General features: G+C 39.7%; 3 protein-coding genes and 1 pseudogene across 3 annotated transcripts; 3 read left to right on the forward strand and 1 right to left on the reverse strand.

Annotated features, from left to right (window-relative positions):
- Window positions 1–258: 258 nt before the first annotated feature.
- Window positions 259–4173, forward strand: LOC121256497 (cytochrome b5). The gene is made up of 3 exons (XM_041157318.1): window positions 259–559; window positions 3458–3524; window positions 3664–4173. Exons 1-3 carry the CDS (start codon window positions 473–475, stop codon window positions 3909–3911), a joined length of 402 nt encoding a protein of 133 aa, XP_041013252.1. The 5' UTR covers window positions 259–472; the 3' UTR covers window positions 3912–4173.
- Window positions 4174–4682: 509 nt separating this feature from the next.
- Window positions 4683–6596, forward strand: LOC121256501 (peptidyl-prolyl cis-trans isomerase E). The gene is made up of 2 exons (XM_041157322.1): window positions 4683–5126; window positions 6237–6596. The coding sequence occupies exons 1-2, from the start codon at window positions 4823–4825 to the stop codon at window positions 6449–6451; spliced, it is 519 nt and encodes a 172-aa protein (XP_041013256.1). The 5' UTR covers window positions 4683–4822; the 3' UTR covers window positions 6452–6596.
- A 602-nt stretch (window positions 6597–7198) lies between these two features.
- Window positions 7199–10628, reverse strand: LOC121256499 (annotated as a pseudogene).
- A 188-nt stretch (window positions 10629–10816) lies between these two features.
- Window positions 10817–14513, forward strand: LOC121256498 (fructokinase-like 2, chloroplastic). Its single transcript, XM_041157319.1, is given in 6 exon segments — window positions 10817–10968; window positions 11352–11680; window positions 11775–11990; window positions 11993–12411; window positions 13163–13634; window positions 14091–14513. Coding segments are annotated over 6 exon segments (1707 nt in total). The 5' UTR covers window positions 10817–10924; the 3' UTR covers window positions 14318–14513.
- Window positions 14514–16438: the final 1925 nt, after the last annotated feature.

Below are 16438 nucleotides of genomic sequence, written 5' to 3' on the forward strand. Positions count from 1 at the left end.
ACTCGAGCGGGTCGGAACCCCCGCCCCCCATGGACGGGGGTGGGGCAGCGGAGTGCAGGGCCTCGCTGCCCACCCCTAATGTTTAATGCAATGAAGTACCAACTTTTCAAAAAAAAAACCCACGTCCCTACCGTGACCCTTAAATGAAGAAATATCATTGGACCATAAGACCCATTCAATACCTGTGTACACATAGGTACATGTACGCATAATCTGTATGTATCTATACATGAACATGTTTGGGAGGCCGTAGTCCGCTAGGTCTAAATGGGTGGCAGGCCCAGCTTGGGGAACAGTGACATCAGCTTCACGCGAGCTAGGGTTGCTTGGTCTCTCCCGATCATGTGTGACTTCGGCTTTTATGTATGCTCTATGCAGAGGCTAAAACTGAGGAAGAGATAGACACGGAGACAGAGACAGAATTATTCGGCTCCAAAATATCTCTTGGGCAGTTGGGCGTAGTTAACCAGAGATGCCGACTCTCTGGAAGCTCTATACAATGCAAGAAGCCTCCCAACACAACTCCAAAGAAGACTGTTGGGTCGTCATCGATGGCAAGGTACGCTTCTATATACACATGTATATATAACTATCGATATATATATATTTCCTTCCTATGTAATTTTTGTTTTCCTTTTCGCTATGTTTTTATTTCTTTTTGTTCGTTCAGTTTTACTATTGGCTCTGTATCTTCGATGGATGAGCTAGTGTGCGTTTTCTCTTCGAAGCAATTAGATCAGCTTAACGTACCATTTGGGGTCCTTTTTTCCTTTTATTTGTGCTTTTTTGGGGGTATGCATGGCTTTCTTCTGAGATCTGTTCTGCTCTTTAGTTTTAATCCTCGGTTACAACTTGTTGCACCGTCGTTTTTTAAGTGCAAATCTTTAGTGGGTTTTGTTTATGATAAATCCCAATATCCTAAAGTTTCTTTGCAAGTATTGTAGGATTCCAATAACCTAAAATTTCTGTATAAATGTGGTAGTAGTACCTGCTTTATAAACCCCTAGGGGATATAGCTCAAGTGGTAAAGGCATCGGCTTGGGGGTATGCTCCCTCTAGGTCTAAGGTTCAAATTCCCTTGGTTTCAAACAATCTCTAGAGGCCATCGGATTGGGAGATTTTTCTCTTGAATTATCCGAGGTACACTTGCGGAAAACTCCTTGCCGAGGGCTTGTGCACCCCGGGATTAGTTGGGATGTTGTTTCCGAACACCCGGTGCCAATAAAAAAAAAGTAGTGCCTGCTTTATAATTTTTTTTTTCCCTACAAAATAGATACAATTGATGAAGGGTTTGAGAGTAAAAATATTATTGCATAATTTATTTCTCTGCCTTTATTCTTGGTCTTAATGTATCATACCTATATTTATATAACATACAAAACCTGTGCTTATATAATTTCCCTTTTGGAATAGCTTTAGCTTTGCGTAATTTAGATAAGGAGCAGGAAGGTTATTTGGGAATTGTGGACTCGTGTTTTGTTTATTCCATGGTATGTCGGATATGCTGAGAGCAGGGATTAATCTATTGACACGTTGGAAAGGATTTCTGATAGTTGTTGTAATGGTGAAATTTGGAAGGAAATTAGTGTGTATGATATGGTATCTTTGGATAGAAAGGCATGCAGGCTTTTTGGAGAGATGTGAGTCACCATTAGCGATGCTGAACTTTTTTTTTTCCTTGAAGTCTCTCTATGATTAGACAGCATCTTAGCTTGAGCCTACCTTCTCACACCTCCATTACTGTAACGCCTCAATGGAAGGCCCAAACCAGATAGCCTATACTCCAAAAGGACTAATCAATGATGCAATTGAAGTCCTATTGGAACCTTATAAAGAGCAAGAACTTCTCATTCCCAAGTAATGTGGGATCCCATGCACCACCTACCCTTATCCATATCATATGGGGTATCACAATCTACCCCTTAAATTTCCGACGTCCTCGTCGAGCCTATTCATTATAGGTGGCACGGCTCAAGTCCCACATTTCTGGTTGGGGTAGGCTCTGATACCATTTATAACGCCCCAATGGAAGGCCTAAACCACATGGCCTATACTCCAAAATGACTAGTCAATGATGTAATTGGAGCCCCATTGGAACCTTATAAAGATTAAAAACTTCTCCTTCCCAAGTAATGTAGGATTCCATACACCACCTACCATTATCCATATCATATGAGGTATCACAGTTACCCTTTAGGAGGCATCCGCCCTCAATTCTGCTCATGAGCGTAATGGTATAAGCCTGCCTGACTGTGAGACCGACTATCCGAACAGAGACGAAAGTCGGCCATAGTGATCCGGGAGACCCGGTGCAAGGGCTTTCGTTCAACGGATCAAAGATACACCGGGGATAACAGGCGGATGACTCCCAAGAGCTCTTATCGACAGAGTCGTTTGGCACCTCGATGTCGACTCATCACATCCTGGGGTTGAAGAACTCTTTTCTGGGATTTTTCATGCTTTTTTTTTTTTTTTTTATTATTATCGGAAAAAGGGAGCAATCTTCTCATTTTATTTTGATTTGTCACATGCTTGTTTCAGGCCTTTGACTCAACATGTACCGGGAGTAAATGAAAAATGCATTTCCATTACCTTTTTCCCTAGGTATCTTGATAGCATTAGGATATACCTAGATGCTAGGATTGCAAATAGTCAGGCCTGGGCTGAGCATGAATTTGCTCAAGTTGACATGATACAGTGGATTGTTGGGGCTGTATATGTTATTTGAATTTATATATAACTTTAAGTATGCTTCAAAGTGCTTCCGGACACAACTTTTGTTACATCGTGTTGTACTTCATGATACTATAAGTAACTTGGGAGTCTTGGAGTTGTGGATATGGTAAACTTTATACGTATTGCAAATCTTTGAACTCCTTATCTATCTCTGGTGATGGAGAAGTTACAAGGCTCAATTAGTAAGGGTCTTGGTCTTGGGAGAATGCTCCCCCTCAAGTCCAAGGCTAGATACTTGGATGCAAACAATTTCTGGGGGGCACGTTCCATAAGTGAAAGCCGGCGATTTACCTGATCCGTGTGATGTGAGCACATTACATAAGTCTGGGGTTTAACCGGCTAAAAGACGTGTTGCGTTTACATGATCTCGGGTTCCTTGCATAAAAAAATATAATAAATTGACAACTATCTTTTTTCAATTTCACCAGATGTTTTATTTTCATGTCTAGAATTGTGTTGCGGTTTATCTAGTGCTTTGTGTAAACAAGGTCTAAGTTTTATGGGTGGGCCACATCTTTTAATATATGTTGTCTGCTCTCAGCAGCAAATAAATCAGCTGCTGGAGGATAGGTAGCCTCTTCTCTGTAAAGTTGGGTTGCCGAAAGGCGTCCCTTATCTCATACTTTTAAATGGCCATTCAATGCATGTATATTGTTGTCTTGCTTTGACTCTCCCTCTCTCCCTCTCTCGTATTCATTTAATGTTTCTTTTATCGTTCCAGGTATATGATGTATCATCTTATTTGGATGAACACCCTGGTGGGGATGATGTAGTCCTTGCAGCAACCGGTAACTGTTCTTATGCTCCCGCTCCCTAATGGATGATATGTAATGACTTGTGCTGGAGCATGTAATATTCAAATTTTAAAACTACCACTATAATTGTGATAAATTCTTGATATGTCTTGTTGCTTTGATTTCATTGAAGGGAAAGATGCAACGGACGATTTTGAAGATGCTGGGCATAGCGAAAGTGCAAAGGAGCTCATGGAGACCTTTTGCATAGGTGAGCTTGACACATCCTCCCCGGTCATTCCAGAACTTGAAATTTCTTCCAAGAAGCAAACAGATTATGCTCAGAAGCTCGTGGGATTGACAAAGCAATATTGGGTTGTTCCTGTAGCCGTTGTCAGTATCTCTGTGGTGCTTGGTTTCTTGTACTTGCGTAAGAAGTAATGCAACAGAGTCGTTCACTTCCTGGGTGCTGAAAGAAATTGTCACACAAGTTTTGAATAATTAGTATATGATAGCAATGAAAAGAACTGTCCAATCGTTATTTACCTTTTTGTCTTCCTCTAAAACTTCAAATATTGGAATGGCATATTGATTCGGATGATCGATTGATGCGCATATTTTGTTCCTATAATCGTGAGTATTGTTTTTGGAATTCCATTCGAAATGAGAAAAAAAAAAAAGACAAGGTCTGGGTTTGAATGTCTTCTCTGATTGCCTGACCTAATTCTATTGAGAAATATATACATTAGGAGTCCTACTTCCTATGCCTATATCTACACAAGTTTTTTCATGAGATTATTTTAGACAGTATTGACTTTACAGCAGTTTTAAAACTTTCTATCTTTTTCATCAGACCATCTAATCGGTTGATCTCAGCTTATCTAATTTGCAAGAGTACTACTTCACTAATTATTTCGATTTTCAAGCAAATATGCTTAACATTTTCGAGTACCTTGCAAACTTTCGAAAAAAAAAATCAACCCTGTTAACAGTGTCTTCCTTCTTATTTAGGCCCAAAATACATTTACTTTCCGTTTAGATTGATTCATCTCATTTAATTATTATAATTTTTTTAAATTTTCATACAAAATATAATAAATAATTTAATTTTTTTTAAATTTTAATTCAATTTTTTTAAATTTTAAAACAATAATAATATTAAAAAATAATATTTTATTTATACTGTAGATATATGTTTCGGATCCATATATTATATTTTTAGAAATTCTTGTATTATTATTATTATTTTCTCGATTCACCCAGAATTCCTGCCTCTGCTTCGCTAGTCATTAATGTTGTTCTGGTTGTAAGCACAACAGGGAAAGAAACAAGGTACGAGGAGAAGTAAGTGAATGGCGCAACAAGCAGTCCAGAAGAACACGGTGTACGTTGGAGGGCTTGCGGAGGAGGTGAACGAGTCCATCCTCCATGCCGCCTTCATACCTTTTGGGGACATCAAGGACGTCAAGACCCCGCTCGACCAGGCCACCCAGAAGCACCGCTCCTTCGGTTTTGTCACTTTCTTGGAGAAGGATGACGCTGCGGCCGCCATGGACAACATGGACGGCGCTGAGCTCTACGGCCGCGTCCTCACCGTCAACTACGCCCTCCCCGAGAAAATCAAGGGTGGCGAGCAGGGCTGGGCCGCCCACCCCAGTACGTCCTTCCCTTCCCTTTTCTTCTCCTTTTTCATTCCCTCTCTTCCGGTAATACTGATCAGTTTGGGATGGTTTTCTTCATTTTATTTATTAATCGAGGACTTGGGCCTTCAGTTTTTGTAACGGTATTCTTGCAATTCGTGACTCTGGGGTTTAGGGTTTTTAGGATTCTATATACCTTTTAGTTAAATAGCTGATAATTTTCAACAGCTTAGACTTGTACAAACTTTTCATTGAGAATGAAATCATTACTATTCACAAGCGCAACATGTATCAACAATTGTTTGTTGAATAAATGCCAGACCACGAAACTTCCTTTTGAGTTTTTCTTTGACGCTCTAAAATTCTGGCAGCCAGAAATTTAAGTTGATTCGCAATGTTTGACTCAACGAGTTCAAAGCGTTTCCATGCTACATTCACTCCCTCAATGCCATGAATTGGATTCCCTAATTTCGGATACAGTTTTATGTTAAACCTGCAATACATGCGAGGGTTGCTTCCAGAACTGCTACATTTCGTTTTTGATAGGTGTAGATGCTACATAAGATTTCTAGATACTCTGATGAAATTTAACTACTTCTGAACAATTTGTATGTTAGACTCTAGATGCGGTAAGCAACTCTGGTTAGTGTTGGAAGGTTTCATCTTAACGATGGAAAACATAATAGAATTGAAAGAAAATAGAAAAGCATGATATCTTTATTTTTTTGTGTTGGAGTGTTGTTTCCTAACGACTGAACAACCTCTCTGAGATGGGGTCAGATCACATATAATAAAAGAGAGTAATTACTTTGAATTTCTTTTTTTGTTCTCCAAGACTCATGGACATTCTCAATCCGGAGATCTGCAAAGTGTAGATGACATGATAAGCGACAACACCAAGACACCTGTTCCATTGTTTTAGGATAGTTCGACCAGATCTTTATTCTTTCAGATGTCAAATGATATGTGCTACTATTTGGGTCCTTCAACTTATCCATATTTATCAATGCACGTATCAGGTTCTCAGTAGGGTTGATGGTTGTAATACATTATTGGTGGTAAAGCCCCTGGAATAATTTTATGCTCATTTGATTGATTCTGTTTTCTTTTTTCTTTAATATTTTAGTTTGGGCCGATGCGGACACATGGTTTGAAAGGCAGCAGCAAGAAGAAGAAATGCAGCGTATTCAGGCAGAGAATCGGGCTACAATGCAGGCTGCAGAGGACTTGCATCGAAAGAAATTGGCCCAAGAGCGAGAAGGGGAAAAGGAAGATGAAATAGAGATCAAAGATGATCCCATGGCTAGGGCTGAAGCAGAGGTTTTGGAACAGAACAATTAGTTCTCGGCTACCAAAGCCCGCATTTGAGGAGGGAAATGCTTAAAGTCCTACTTTTTTTTTTTTTTTTGTTTACATCATATCTCTGTAATCTGTCACAGCCTCGGTGTGGAACATTGCGTCTGGAATGAATACTTCTATTCGTGTAGATGAGCACTTCTTTGATTAAGCTGGTGGAATGATCTGATTTTTATTTTTATTTTAAATAAGTTGATATGATTGGTTATATTTTGATTTCACAACTTCTGCCTTCATGGATACCTACCCTGGTAGACTTTATGACTCATACTGGACAATGGTCCATGATAGTAATTTTAAGTTCACACCTTGGTCATATCGGTTCTCATTTTTAGTTTAGCGTTTGATCTTAGATGTGGTTTTCACAGGCAGTGTCACAAAAAAGCTGAAAACTGAGCAACTTTGCTAGGTAACAGGCAGATAATTAGATATCCAAATTGACCAGTAAATGCCTTCTCTTCCCAGATGTTGACCCATTTTGGGAAGAACTCAAATCTCAGTTATTGCATCTTTCGACTACTTTGAAGCTACCCAAACTTCTTCGCCATTTACAATTTTTACCATGGCAGTTAGTCAGTCCATGGTGCCTTCCACTTGGAGCCTATTGACAAAGCAATGAGAATATAGTTCAATCCACCAAAGCTTACTGATGAGCAATAACAATATAACAAAATTTTGACGAAGTTTGGGTACTGAGGGTTGGTGAAAATCAGAAGAAAAAAGAAAAGAATCTAGGAAATGCAATGCACCTCTGTAAGGTGACGTCAGTGTGTTAACCACTTGAACATCTCACAAAACAAATGTTTCTCATGAGAGCCTTATGATCTTCTACAACCGATTCAGAGACAAGGAGTGCAGAAGAAAAAAATATCGAGATTTCCAGTGAAAAGAAAAGAACTAATAGAATAGACATTATCTATTATTCCCTTAATCACGGAAGGATGCAAGAACTCCTCTGCTTTAGCATTGCATCACAGACCTTCACAGCGTCAAGGTTATCTCTTTACATTATGTACTCTTAACAATGTTTGCTCCTAAAACGCTCACCGTGACAGAGGCAATAGTGGCAGAACCTCTCTCATCTGCAGCAGTTCGAGAGCAAATGTCACCTAAAAACCTCTTTCTGGAGAGTCCAATAAATATTTGGGCATGAGACAGCCAAAACTTTTCCTAGCAATCTCTGCACGAATGCTTGGTAATCCCTTAGGATATCCAAATTATGTTCAGGTCTTTTGGAGAATCCAATGCCAGGGTCAATCATTATCCTCCAAGCAGGAATAACTGATAATTCTGCTTCCTTAACCCTCGAGTATAACTCAGAAGCTATCTGCTTACAAACATCATCATACTGCACGTTTTCGGAGTTCTGCATTGTGGATGGGCTCCCCCTCAAGTGCGTTGCAACATATGGAACCTTAAGGCCTGCAACGACTCTGAACATGTTAGAATCTAACTGCCCAGCAGACACATCATTCACGAGATGAGCCCTTTACCAATTGCTTCTGAAGCAACTTCTGAATAGAAAATATCCACTGATATGAGCTTTCCCTCTGCCTCAGGCATCCCTACTACAACAGCTTCCAAAACAGGGATAAGCCTATCTAATTCTTCTTCAGTGGAAATCCAAGAGGCCATTGGCCTTGTAGACTGAGCACCAATATCAATTATATCAGCCCCCTCAGAAATCATCAAACGGACCTGAGAAAGGGCTGACTCCACAGAGACAAGCTTTCCACAATCACTAAAACTATCTGGGGTCACATTAAGAATACCCATGACAGAGGTTCTCTGTGACCAGTCCCATAAACCGTTTTTAATGGTTATAACCCTTTTCATGCCTTCCTTCCCAATAAGTGATTCACCACCCATTTTCTCCCGTAACTCAGAAAGTCCACCAGTATGCAGGGAGAAGGAATGCCAACTAGTAACTGTATCACAATCTGCAACTGATCCCAGCAAATCCATTAGTGGGGCCATTACAAATGGCCTCTCCCAAATTCTTTCATGGGGTATAGTTAGAATATCAGAGTGCACCTTGAACTTCCCATAGAACAATATATCCAAGTCAATGGGTCTTGGACCATACCTTATACCATTAGTACCGCCCATGTCTGTTTCTATTTTCTTGAGCACTCCCAATAATTCATGGGGCCTAGTTCAGTGACAGCTCTAACTGCAGAGTTGAAGTGAGGCTGATTGATCACATAGGCTGGAGCTGTTTCATACAAACAAGCATGCCTTGTAATATTTATGCCCGATCTTTCCATCAACTCCAAGTCGTTGTTGAAATTATGTAGTCTGTCACCCACTTGTTTCCTGAAGCAATAGCTACTACCTGCTCTCGAGAATGAACTCAACAGAGGCATTCAGTGATGAATGGTGATAGGAAGATCGCAGTGCTGCAGAAAAAATGGAATGAGTATATACAAACTGGCCCAGATAAATTCCCCCAAAAAAGAAGGGGGCTTATGTAAGTTTTTTCTACTCAAGAGGATCACTAGTAACCATAGGTTATGTCCTATATGCCACAGTAATCCCTGAGAGCTGATTTCGGTAATCAGGATTAAGTGGTCTAAGTGGCATTCAATTAAAAAACCATAACTTCACCCAATTCAGATGTTAAGTTGTTGAAAAATCAAGAAATCAATAATCATCTCAACTCATCATTACAATTGTTTCAAATTCCAACACAAAATATAATAAACAATTCAATTTTTTCAAATCTCAAAATAATAATAATATTAAAAAATAATATTTTAATAATATTTTATCATCTCAACTCAACTCAACTCACTTTAACATCCAAACGCAATCTGAATTTACATCACCTCTAAACCATTTCTTGCTGGGCACGAACTGCTTCAAAGTATTCATATCGGGAGTGGCTTGTCAACAACGTGAAGTTTGAAGTAAATATTCCATTCCTTTTCAGTCTGCAGGGTTTATATAATGCGTGAAAAGAAGGCATTTCATGAAAACTTAAAATCAGAAGAGTTCCCATTCATCAATAAAGGCGATAAAAGGGAGAAAGCCATAAAATAGCAGTTGCAAATTTTTGTTTGCACAGTATATAGCAGCCAAAGCTAAAGGATGGAGACTTTGGTATTGGTACGTGAGAGAGAGAGAGAGAGAGAGAGAGAGAGAGAGCAAACACGTGCTCGTTTAAACAACGTACTTGGCCTCGAAGGATTGTTCACAGATGTAAGAGCTAGGGAGTTCGATCAATATCAATTACTTCTTTCCCAGTCCCTTCAAGAAAGGTGCCTTCTGAAGGAAGAGTGAATAAACCCAGAATTTGGAATTCAAGGAGCAAAAGTTGGAGAGATGAAAGAAAACAAAATTCGAAAGAATCAGATGCACAAAAAAAGCTTCAGAAAATTATACACATAGTTAACGTATCAATAAGAGAACAAGAAAAGCTTATTGAGGTTGGTACATATAATGCGTTTAAAGCATAAAATGGACTGAGCACAATCGGAACTCGTGGGTTTTTCTGTTGCGACTTCAAAACGCTCCCTCTTGATAATAGGATCTTCCCGCTCCCAACAAGTTGAGAGTTGCTTGCTTGCTCGCTCGCTGCTTTTAAGCTCAGTTGACAAAAGCAGAAGTTCGGTTCTGCAATGCTCCAGTCCCCTTTGCACCGATTTAGACCAGTTTTTAGAGGGATGGACACTTGCTAAAAAATTAGATCCAAAGGTAAACAGATTGCAAGGGTCGGAGAGAATTTGGAGTTCCCAAGACGGACAAACATAGTGAATGAATTTGGAGTACCCTAGACCCAGAAGGAAAACGGGGTTTTGCTCAGGCTGCATCCTTTTACAAAATTTACAACTCCCTCGTATTTGGCCTATATTTCACCTTATATCTCCTAAAAATGAAAATACAGCGTACAAACAAAAAAATATGAAGGGAATGAGAGCTCTTCATCCGGCCCCTAATTCCTATTCCAAGACCACACCGACTCCCAAACTCTCAAATCCATGACGGGGTGTCGCACGAAATTGAACAGCAGCGGGAGTACCATCTTGCAGAAGTCGAGAAGGCGGGGAGAGCGCTTTGCGGAGATCGGTGGAAACCAAAGAGACTACGATCTGTCGAAGACCTCGGCATGTGGGATACGGAGGCAGTGACCTCGGCGTTCCAGAAGCGGTGACAACGGGCTGGCCTGGGGAAGAGAGACAAGGAAGAAGAGGCGCGGGAGGAAGAAGAGAGAAAATAAACTAAGAATTTTAGAGATGAATGACGTGTCAGAATATTGACCTTTGGATTTTAAATTTGTACATGTTACCCTGTAAAAACCGGAGCAAGGGAACACTGGAAAGCCAAAACCCCAGAAAAACAGGCCTCATCCACTTACACTGTTAAACCCGTGGCTAACACTACCTCCAACACAAACTCGAACTCCCAGTATTCGGAACTTCTCAACTGGAATTGGGACCTGTTTTGAAGCTCTTTTCTATGGCGGCATCTCTGTCTTTCACTCGGTTTCTTTTATTCCCCAGGTTTTCCCTCTGTCTCTCTCTCTTCATGTAGGTATAATCTTTATACATATTGATTACACTTCTAAAACCGATTTTTTTTTTGTTTTTCATGCGCTACAAGGTGGGACAGCGTAGATAAACGAAGCCTGTATTGTCCTAATTGACTGTAAATTAAGCAAGCTGTTTAATTTGAAAAAAATAAAGGTTAACTGGGTATTGTGTTCGATATATATTTTTTGTTTAATGTTTCTAGTGGGGGATATATCGAAATGAATCTCAACTCTCTGTTAGAAACGTAAAAAAGAATTATAAATAAAATGCACTCCATAGACCAACTATGGTCGTCTTTCTCACCAACTCCTCAGCAATGGTTATGCCAGTAATTTGGCCCTTCAACTATGCAGGTGCAATTCGAGTTGGCCGTGTTATCCTTCACTTAACTTTATGCAGCTTCAGGACATTAGATTACACAGTAAATCGGGCATTGCAGCTGCTTCCAGGAAGAAAGCTGCTGAGAGTTTTGGCGAAGAACCGGCTGATGAAAATGGGGCTGTTGTAAAGAAGAAGACAACTAGGAAACGGGCTGGTAGGCCGGCTAGAAAGAAATCTATGTCTGATATTACGGAGGAGAAGCCTGAATTGGTGGTAGCTAGTGATGCCACGAGTGATGAAAGCATCATTTCTGCACTAAGTGATGATTCCAAGAAAACACGGCGAAGAACTCGAAAGAAAGGTATTTCCCATACTAGCTACATGGTGTTTGGTTCCGTTCCAAATGCTTTATAGCATTACTTTCATTCCTGATGGGGACTGACTTATATTTATAGCTGTGTCTGCTTCTACTAGCTTGGAGGAAGAGAAAACTGAGACGAAGGTGAGGAGGAGGACCAGGAAGAAAGATGATAGAGATGTCGAAGATCAGGGCAGTGAAGCAGAAGTTACTGATCATGAGGAGTCTCCATTTATTGCAAATGTGGAGGTTGAGATTGAGGACCTGGAGTTGGGAATGATGGAGGGAGAGGATATTAGCTACACATATGGTTGGCCCCTCTTGTTTGTTGCTTCGGAGCTGCACAGCATGCTTTTGTGCCCTCAGGAAGGCCTGCCAACAGACTTATAGACTATGAAATCCATAAATCAATGAAGGATACACTATGGGCGCCTGAAAAATATTTTAGGGCTCCTGGGGGATCTGCAGGCAGTGTTGCAATTGCTCTTGCAAGCTTGGGTGGTAAGGTCGCTTTCATGGGAAAACTGGGAGATGATGACTATGGTAAGGCCATGCTATATTATATGAATGTGAACAATGTTCAAACCCGTTCAGTTCACATTGATAGTAAAAGAGCGACAGCGATATCACAGATGAAGATTGGCAAGAGGGGTAACTTGAGAATGACTTGTGCCAAACCCTGTGCAGAGGATTCCTTATCAAAGTCTGAGATCAATATTGACGTGCTAAAGGAGGTATAGTAGTTTGGTCTTGTGTAGAAAGATAATTTGGCTCACACTTTACAGTGCTTGATTTTAGTTATTATACCTCACTCCTGTCCGTTGGTGGTATGACAATATTTTTAGCTTGATTTCAGATACGCTTTGCTCCTTACACAAGAAAATCCAAGTTTTCTTTTTTTTTTTTTTTTTTTTGATAAGTAAGAGATAAATATTATATATAAAAATGAAATAGGCTTAGCCCATGTACACAGGAGAAAATCCAAGTTTTCTTCGTATATGGAAAATGAAATGAATGATTCCATGTCTATTTATGTGGGTATTGGTGAATTTCAAATCATTCACTTGTATCAAAATGTTGTAGGTGAGATTGAATCTTAAGTGAATCACAAAAACCTTTTGGAGCGTGTTGTTATTTTGACGATTTGATTTTCTGAAAAATTATCTTCATAGGAGTTTTGTCTGTTGGACGCTACTGACATCTTATTATGCGCTTTCAGATGAAGAGTTTGCTATTGACTTTTTTTTTTTTGGGTATGGGTTCCATGGCTGGGGTATTGTATATTGAATTGTATTGATTTCCATCAGCATTTTGCATACCTTCTCCCATTGAATTGCCATCCAAAGAAGTATTGACTGTAATAAAACTCTTCTAAGTCATCTTACTTTATACTATGTAGACTCTGAGTGCAACCCATGCTGTTTTTTAGATTGTTCAAATTTGATTAGCTTGATGGCTTATAGTCTTTAGTGATCTATTATACAGGCAAAGATGTTCTACGTCAGCACACATTCCCTGCTTGATCGAAATATGAGATCGACTACACTGCAGGCTATCAAGATCTCAAAGAAACTGGGAGGAGTCCTTTTCTATGATGTGAACCTTCCATTGCCACTATGGAAGTCTGTCGAAGAGACAAAGATGTTTATTCAACAGGTGTGGAATCTAGCAGATATTATTGAGGTTACTAAGCAAGAGCTTGAGTTCCTATGTGGGATCAAGCCATCGGAGGAATTCGACACTAAAAATAATGCGAGCTCAAAATTTGTCCATTATAATCCGGAATTGGTTACACCTCTTTGGCATGAAAATCTTAAGGTTTTGTTTGTGACAAATGGGACTTCTAAGGTACATTATTACACTAAGGAGCACAATGGCGCTGTTAGTGGGATGGAGGATGTCCCGATTACCCCTTTCACTTGCGATATGTCAGCATCAGGGGATGGCATTGTTGCAGGTAAAGTCTTGTAAACATGCATATTTGTCAATGTTATTGCTGGAAATGATGTGTGTGGGGCCTGGTTAGCCTGCATTTTTGTGACAGCCACTGGCCATTCACTGGAACCTATTATCTAGTGGAGTACTGGCTTACACTAGAAATGCGACAGCCCAATAGTGTTGTACTAGCCCATTCTCATAATAGGTGAAGTGCTGTGTTGAAAGGTGTATATTCCAGCCGTCAATATGGTGCACCATTTGGAAGTAATTAATACCAACTAGTTTCTTTTTTCTAGTCACTTGGATGCTCTTGTTATGTTTTTTATTCTTTGGCATCATCAATGCATACATATACTTAGCTTCACATGGTTTTATTCACGCTTTGATTTCAGATGATCTATAGTTTGCTAGATGAACCTTGATCTTTCACTTCAACTCCACCTTACTTTTAAATTCTGTTTTCTGACAACTCCAGCTCTCATGAGAATGTTGACGGTTCAGCCTGATCTAATAACTGACAAAGGATACATAGAGCACACAATCAAGTATGCAATTGAATGTGGGGTCATAGACCAATGGCTGCTTGGGCAAGTGCGTGGCTTCCCACCTAAAGAAGATATGGAAGAAGAAGTGGTCCCTGATCCAAATGGCATTAGGTCGATAACGGAAATGGAATACCGAACACTAAAGCCTGTAAGTTGATTAAGGTGATTGCACTGATTAATATAATTCACTGTTGCACGGCATAGACGGATGGAGAAAAAAATTCTTCCCCTATAAGGGGCTCTGCTTGATTATTTCCTTCCTAAACTGGTGGGGGATTCTGGACGTTGCTAATAACACCAATTTTGTATTGTACGGATCTCATTTATGATCAAAGCCGGAAAGTTGGAATTCACAGGTCGGTCCCTTTAGTGGCAAAGATCCTGTCTCTGAGTCCCGATTCCCCCCATCCCCTGTTCTTGCATTATGCACCTTTGAGAGACCCATATCTTTCTGGCTCAACGGTAAACCAAAAGATGCTTTCTTTTGTTTTGGAGAGATTGCATTTTCTCCTTTTGGTCGTTTACTAAGGATGGATGCATATTGGTTTTACTTTTCTTTTTTTTTTTTAAAAAAAAGAACGATATCCCAATTTTATTGAAAGCTTTCACTTATGGAGAAGAAAAACCGTGGTTACAACATAGATACCTAAAATATACAAATTATCAAAAAAGCCCAAACCCAAATATCAAAAAAACCTAAAACTTCCAACCACAATACAAAATGCCCAAAAAGAACAAGTAACTCAAAAGACCAAAACAAGACAAAACAATCCAATAGAAAAGAACTAGAGTAAAAACCTGCAAGAGAAACAAGAAGAAACGTATGCAAATAAAGTAAGCAAATAAACCAAATGTAGCTTACTAGGAACAACACGACGAGATTTGCAAGTAAGGAAGACCAATTCTATCCATGCGGAGAATGCCTCTTAAATTGTTGGGCAGCCTATCTCTATCACCAGTCCAATCCATATTTAAACCCCTAACTCCACGCTTGGCGAGAAAATTAGTCACTGCATTACCTTCCTTAAAAACATGATTCACACGGTACTCCATGGAAGTAAAATAAACATGTACCTCATCTCAAAAATTCTCTAAATACCAAATGTTACAATCACTCATAGTGATCTAGTTAATAAGGATTTGGGAATCAGTCTCAATTTCTACCCGATTGAATCCAAGCCGATAGCACCTCCAAATCCCTTCCAGCAAACTCTGCATTTCAACAAAATTATTAGAACCATAGCTCAAGAACACAGAATAAGCTGCACACAAATTACCATAGACATCATGAATAACACCCCAGGCTCCAATCGGTCTAGGATTTCCAAAACTACTACCATCCGTATTTAATTTAACCAACCTTGTTGAGGCCTAGTCCAGCTCACCACACGAACCTTCTTAGGTTTAGGATGTAAGATCTGGATCTCCAACCTATTTAAAATAGCAACATCCTGATTTGGTAGCCTGAAAACTTTCATGATCATATGCATAATCCGAAGAAGCCATAATTTGATAACATGCCAAACAAACTCAACCGTGTCAAACTTATCTTCAAACTTGGCTTTACAACGCTTCTCCCAAAGCTTCCAAGAAGCGATTGACGGAAGAAGACCAAAAACAGTCCGTAACTGAGAAGACTTTCCAGCACGATGAAAATAAAAATTAATTTGCTCCTGCTATGTACGAAAATTACCCATATGCACATCTAACTGAACCGCAGCCAAACGCCAAATTTGGCGAGCAAAATCACCAATACAAAGCACATGATTAAGATCTTCAATATGACCCGTAGCACAACAATTACATTTAGAAGCCATGGGGATGCCAACCATTTTAATCTTTTCATCTACACTCAAACAATTATTAGAAACCTTCCACATCATAATGGAAATTATCTTAGGAAGGTTGGTGTGCCAAATCCAATGAGCCCAAGATAAAAGTAGCGCCCGAACCCTAATACAATCCCAAGCACTTTTAGTAGTAAATTTACTATAGGTATCTTTCAACCAGATTAAAACATCTTGTCCCTCCTTACAACTAGCAAAGAATTGAACCAGATCATCTGCTTTGACCTACTAGGCGTTCCAAAAGAGGAATATCCTACTCATGATCAATGTGACACTCTTTAATCTTAATCAAAGGTTTCTCAACCACCGGATAATGGCCATTAAGAGGACCCCCTCCTCCCAATTATCAATGCACAATGGATGGCACTAAGAATCAATGCACTAATCTAGCATATATATATAGAGAGATTCCACTTGCAACCTTTCATACA

This window comes from Juglans microcarpa x Juglans regia, chromosome 3D (assembly GCF_004785595.1).
Source record: "Juglans microcarpa x Juglans regia isolate MS1-56 chromosome 3D, Jm3101_v1.0, whole genome shotgun sequence".
Classification (NCBI taxonomy): domain Eukaryota; kingdom Viridiplantae; phylum Streptophyta; class Magnoliopsida; order Fagales; family Juglandaceae; genus Juglans; species Juglans microcarpa x Juglans regia.

Bases quoted from the DNA above. Each gene is read 5' to 3' on its own strand.
- LOC121256497 (XM_041157318.1), top strand. From the start codon at position 473: ATGCCGACTCTCTGGAAGCTCTATACAATGCAAGAAGCCTCCCAACAC. The intron at 560-3,457 runs GTACGCTTCTAT...TTATCGTTCCAG, and splicing joins GGGTCGTCATCGATGGCAAG to GTATATGATGTATCATCTTA. The intron at 3,525-3,663 runs GTAACTGTTCTT...ATTTCATTGAAG, and splicing joins TGTAGTCCTTGCAGCAACCG to GGAAAGATGCAACGGACGAT.
- LOC121256501 (XM_041157322.1), top strand. From the start codon at position 4,823: ATGGCGCAACAAGCAGTCCAGAAGAACACGGTGTACGTTGGAGGGCTT. The intron at 5,127-6,236 runs GTACGTCCTTCC...TTAATATTTTAG, and splicing joins GGGCTGGGCCGCCCACCCCA to TTTGGGCCGATGCGGACACA.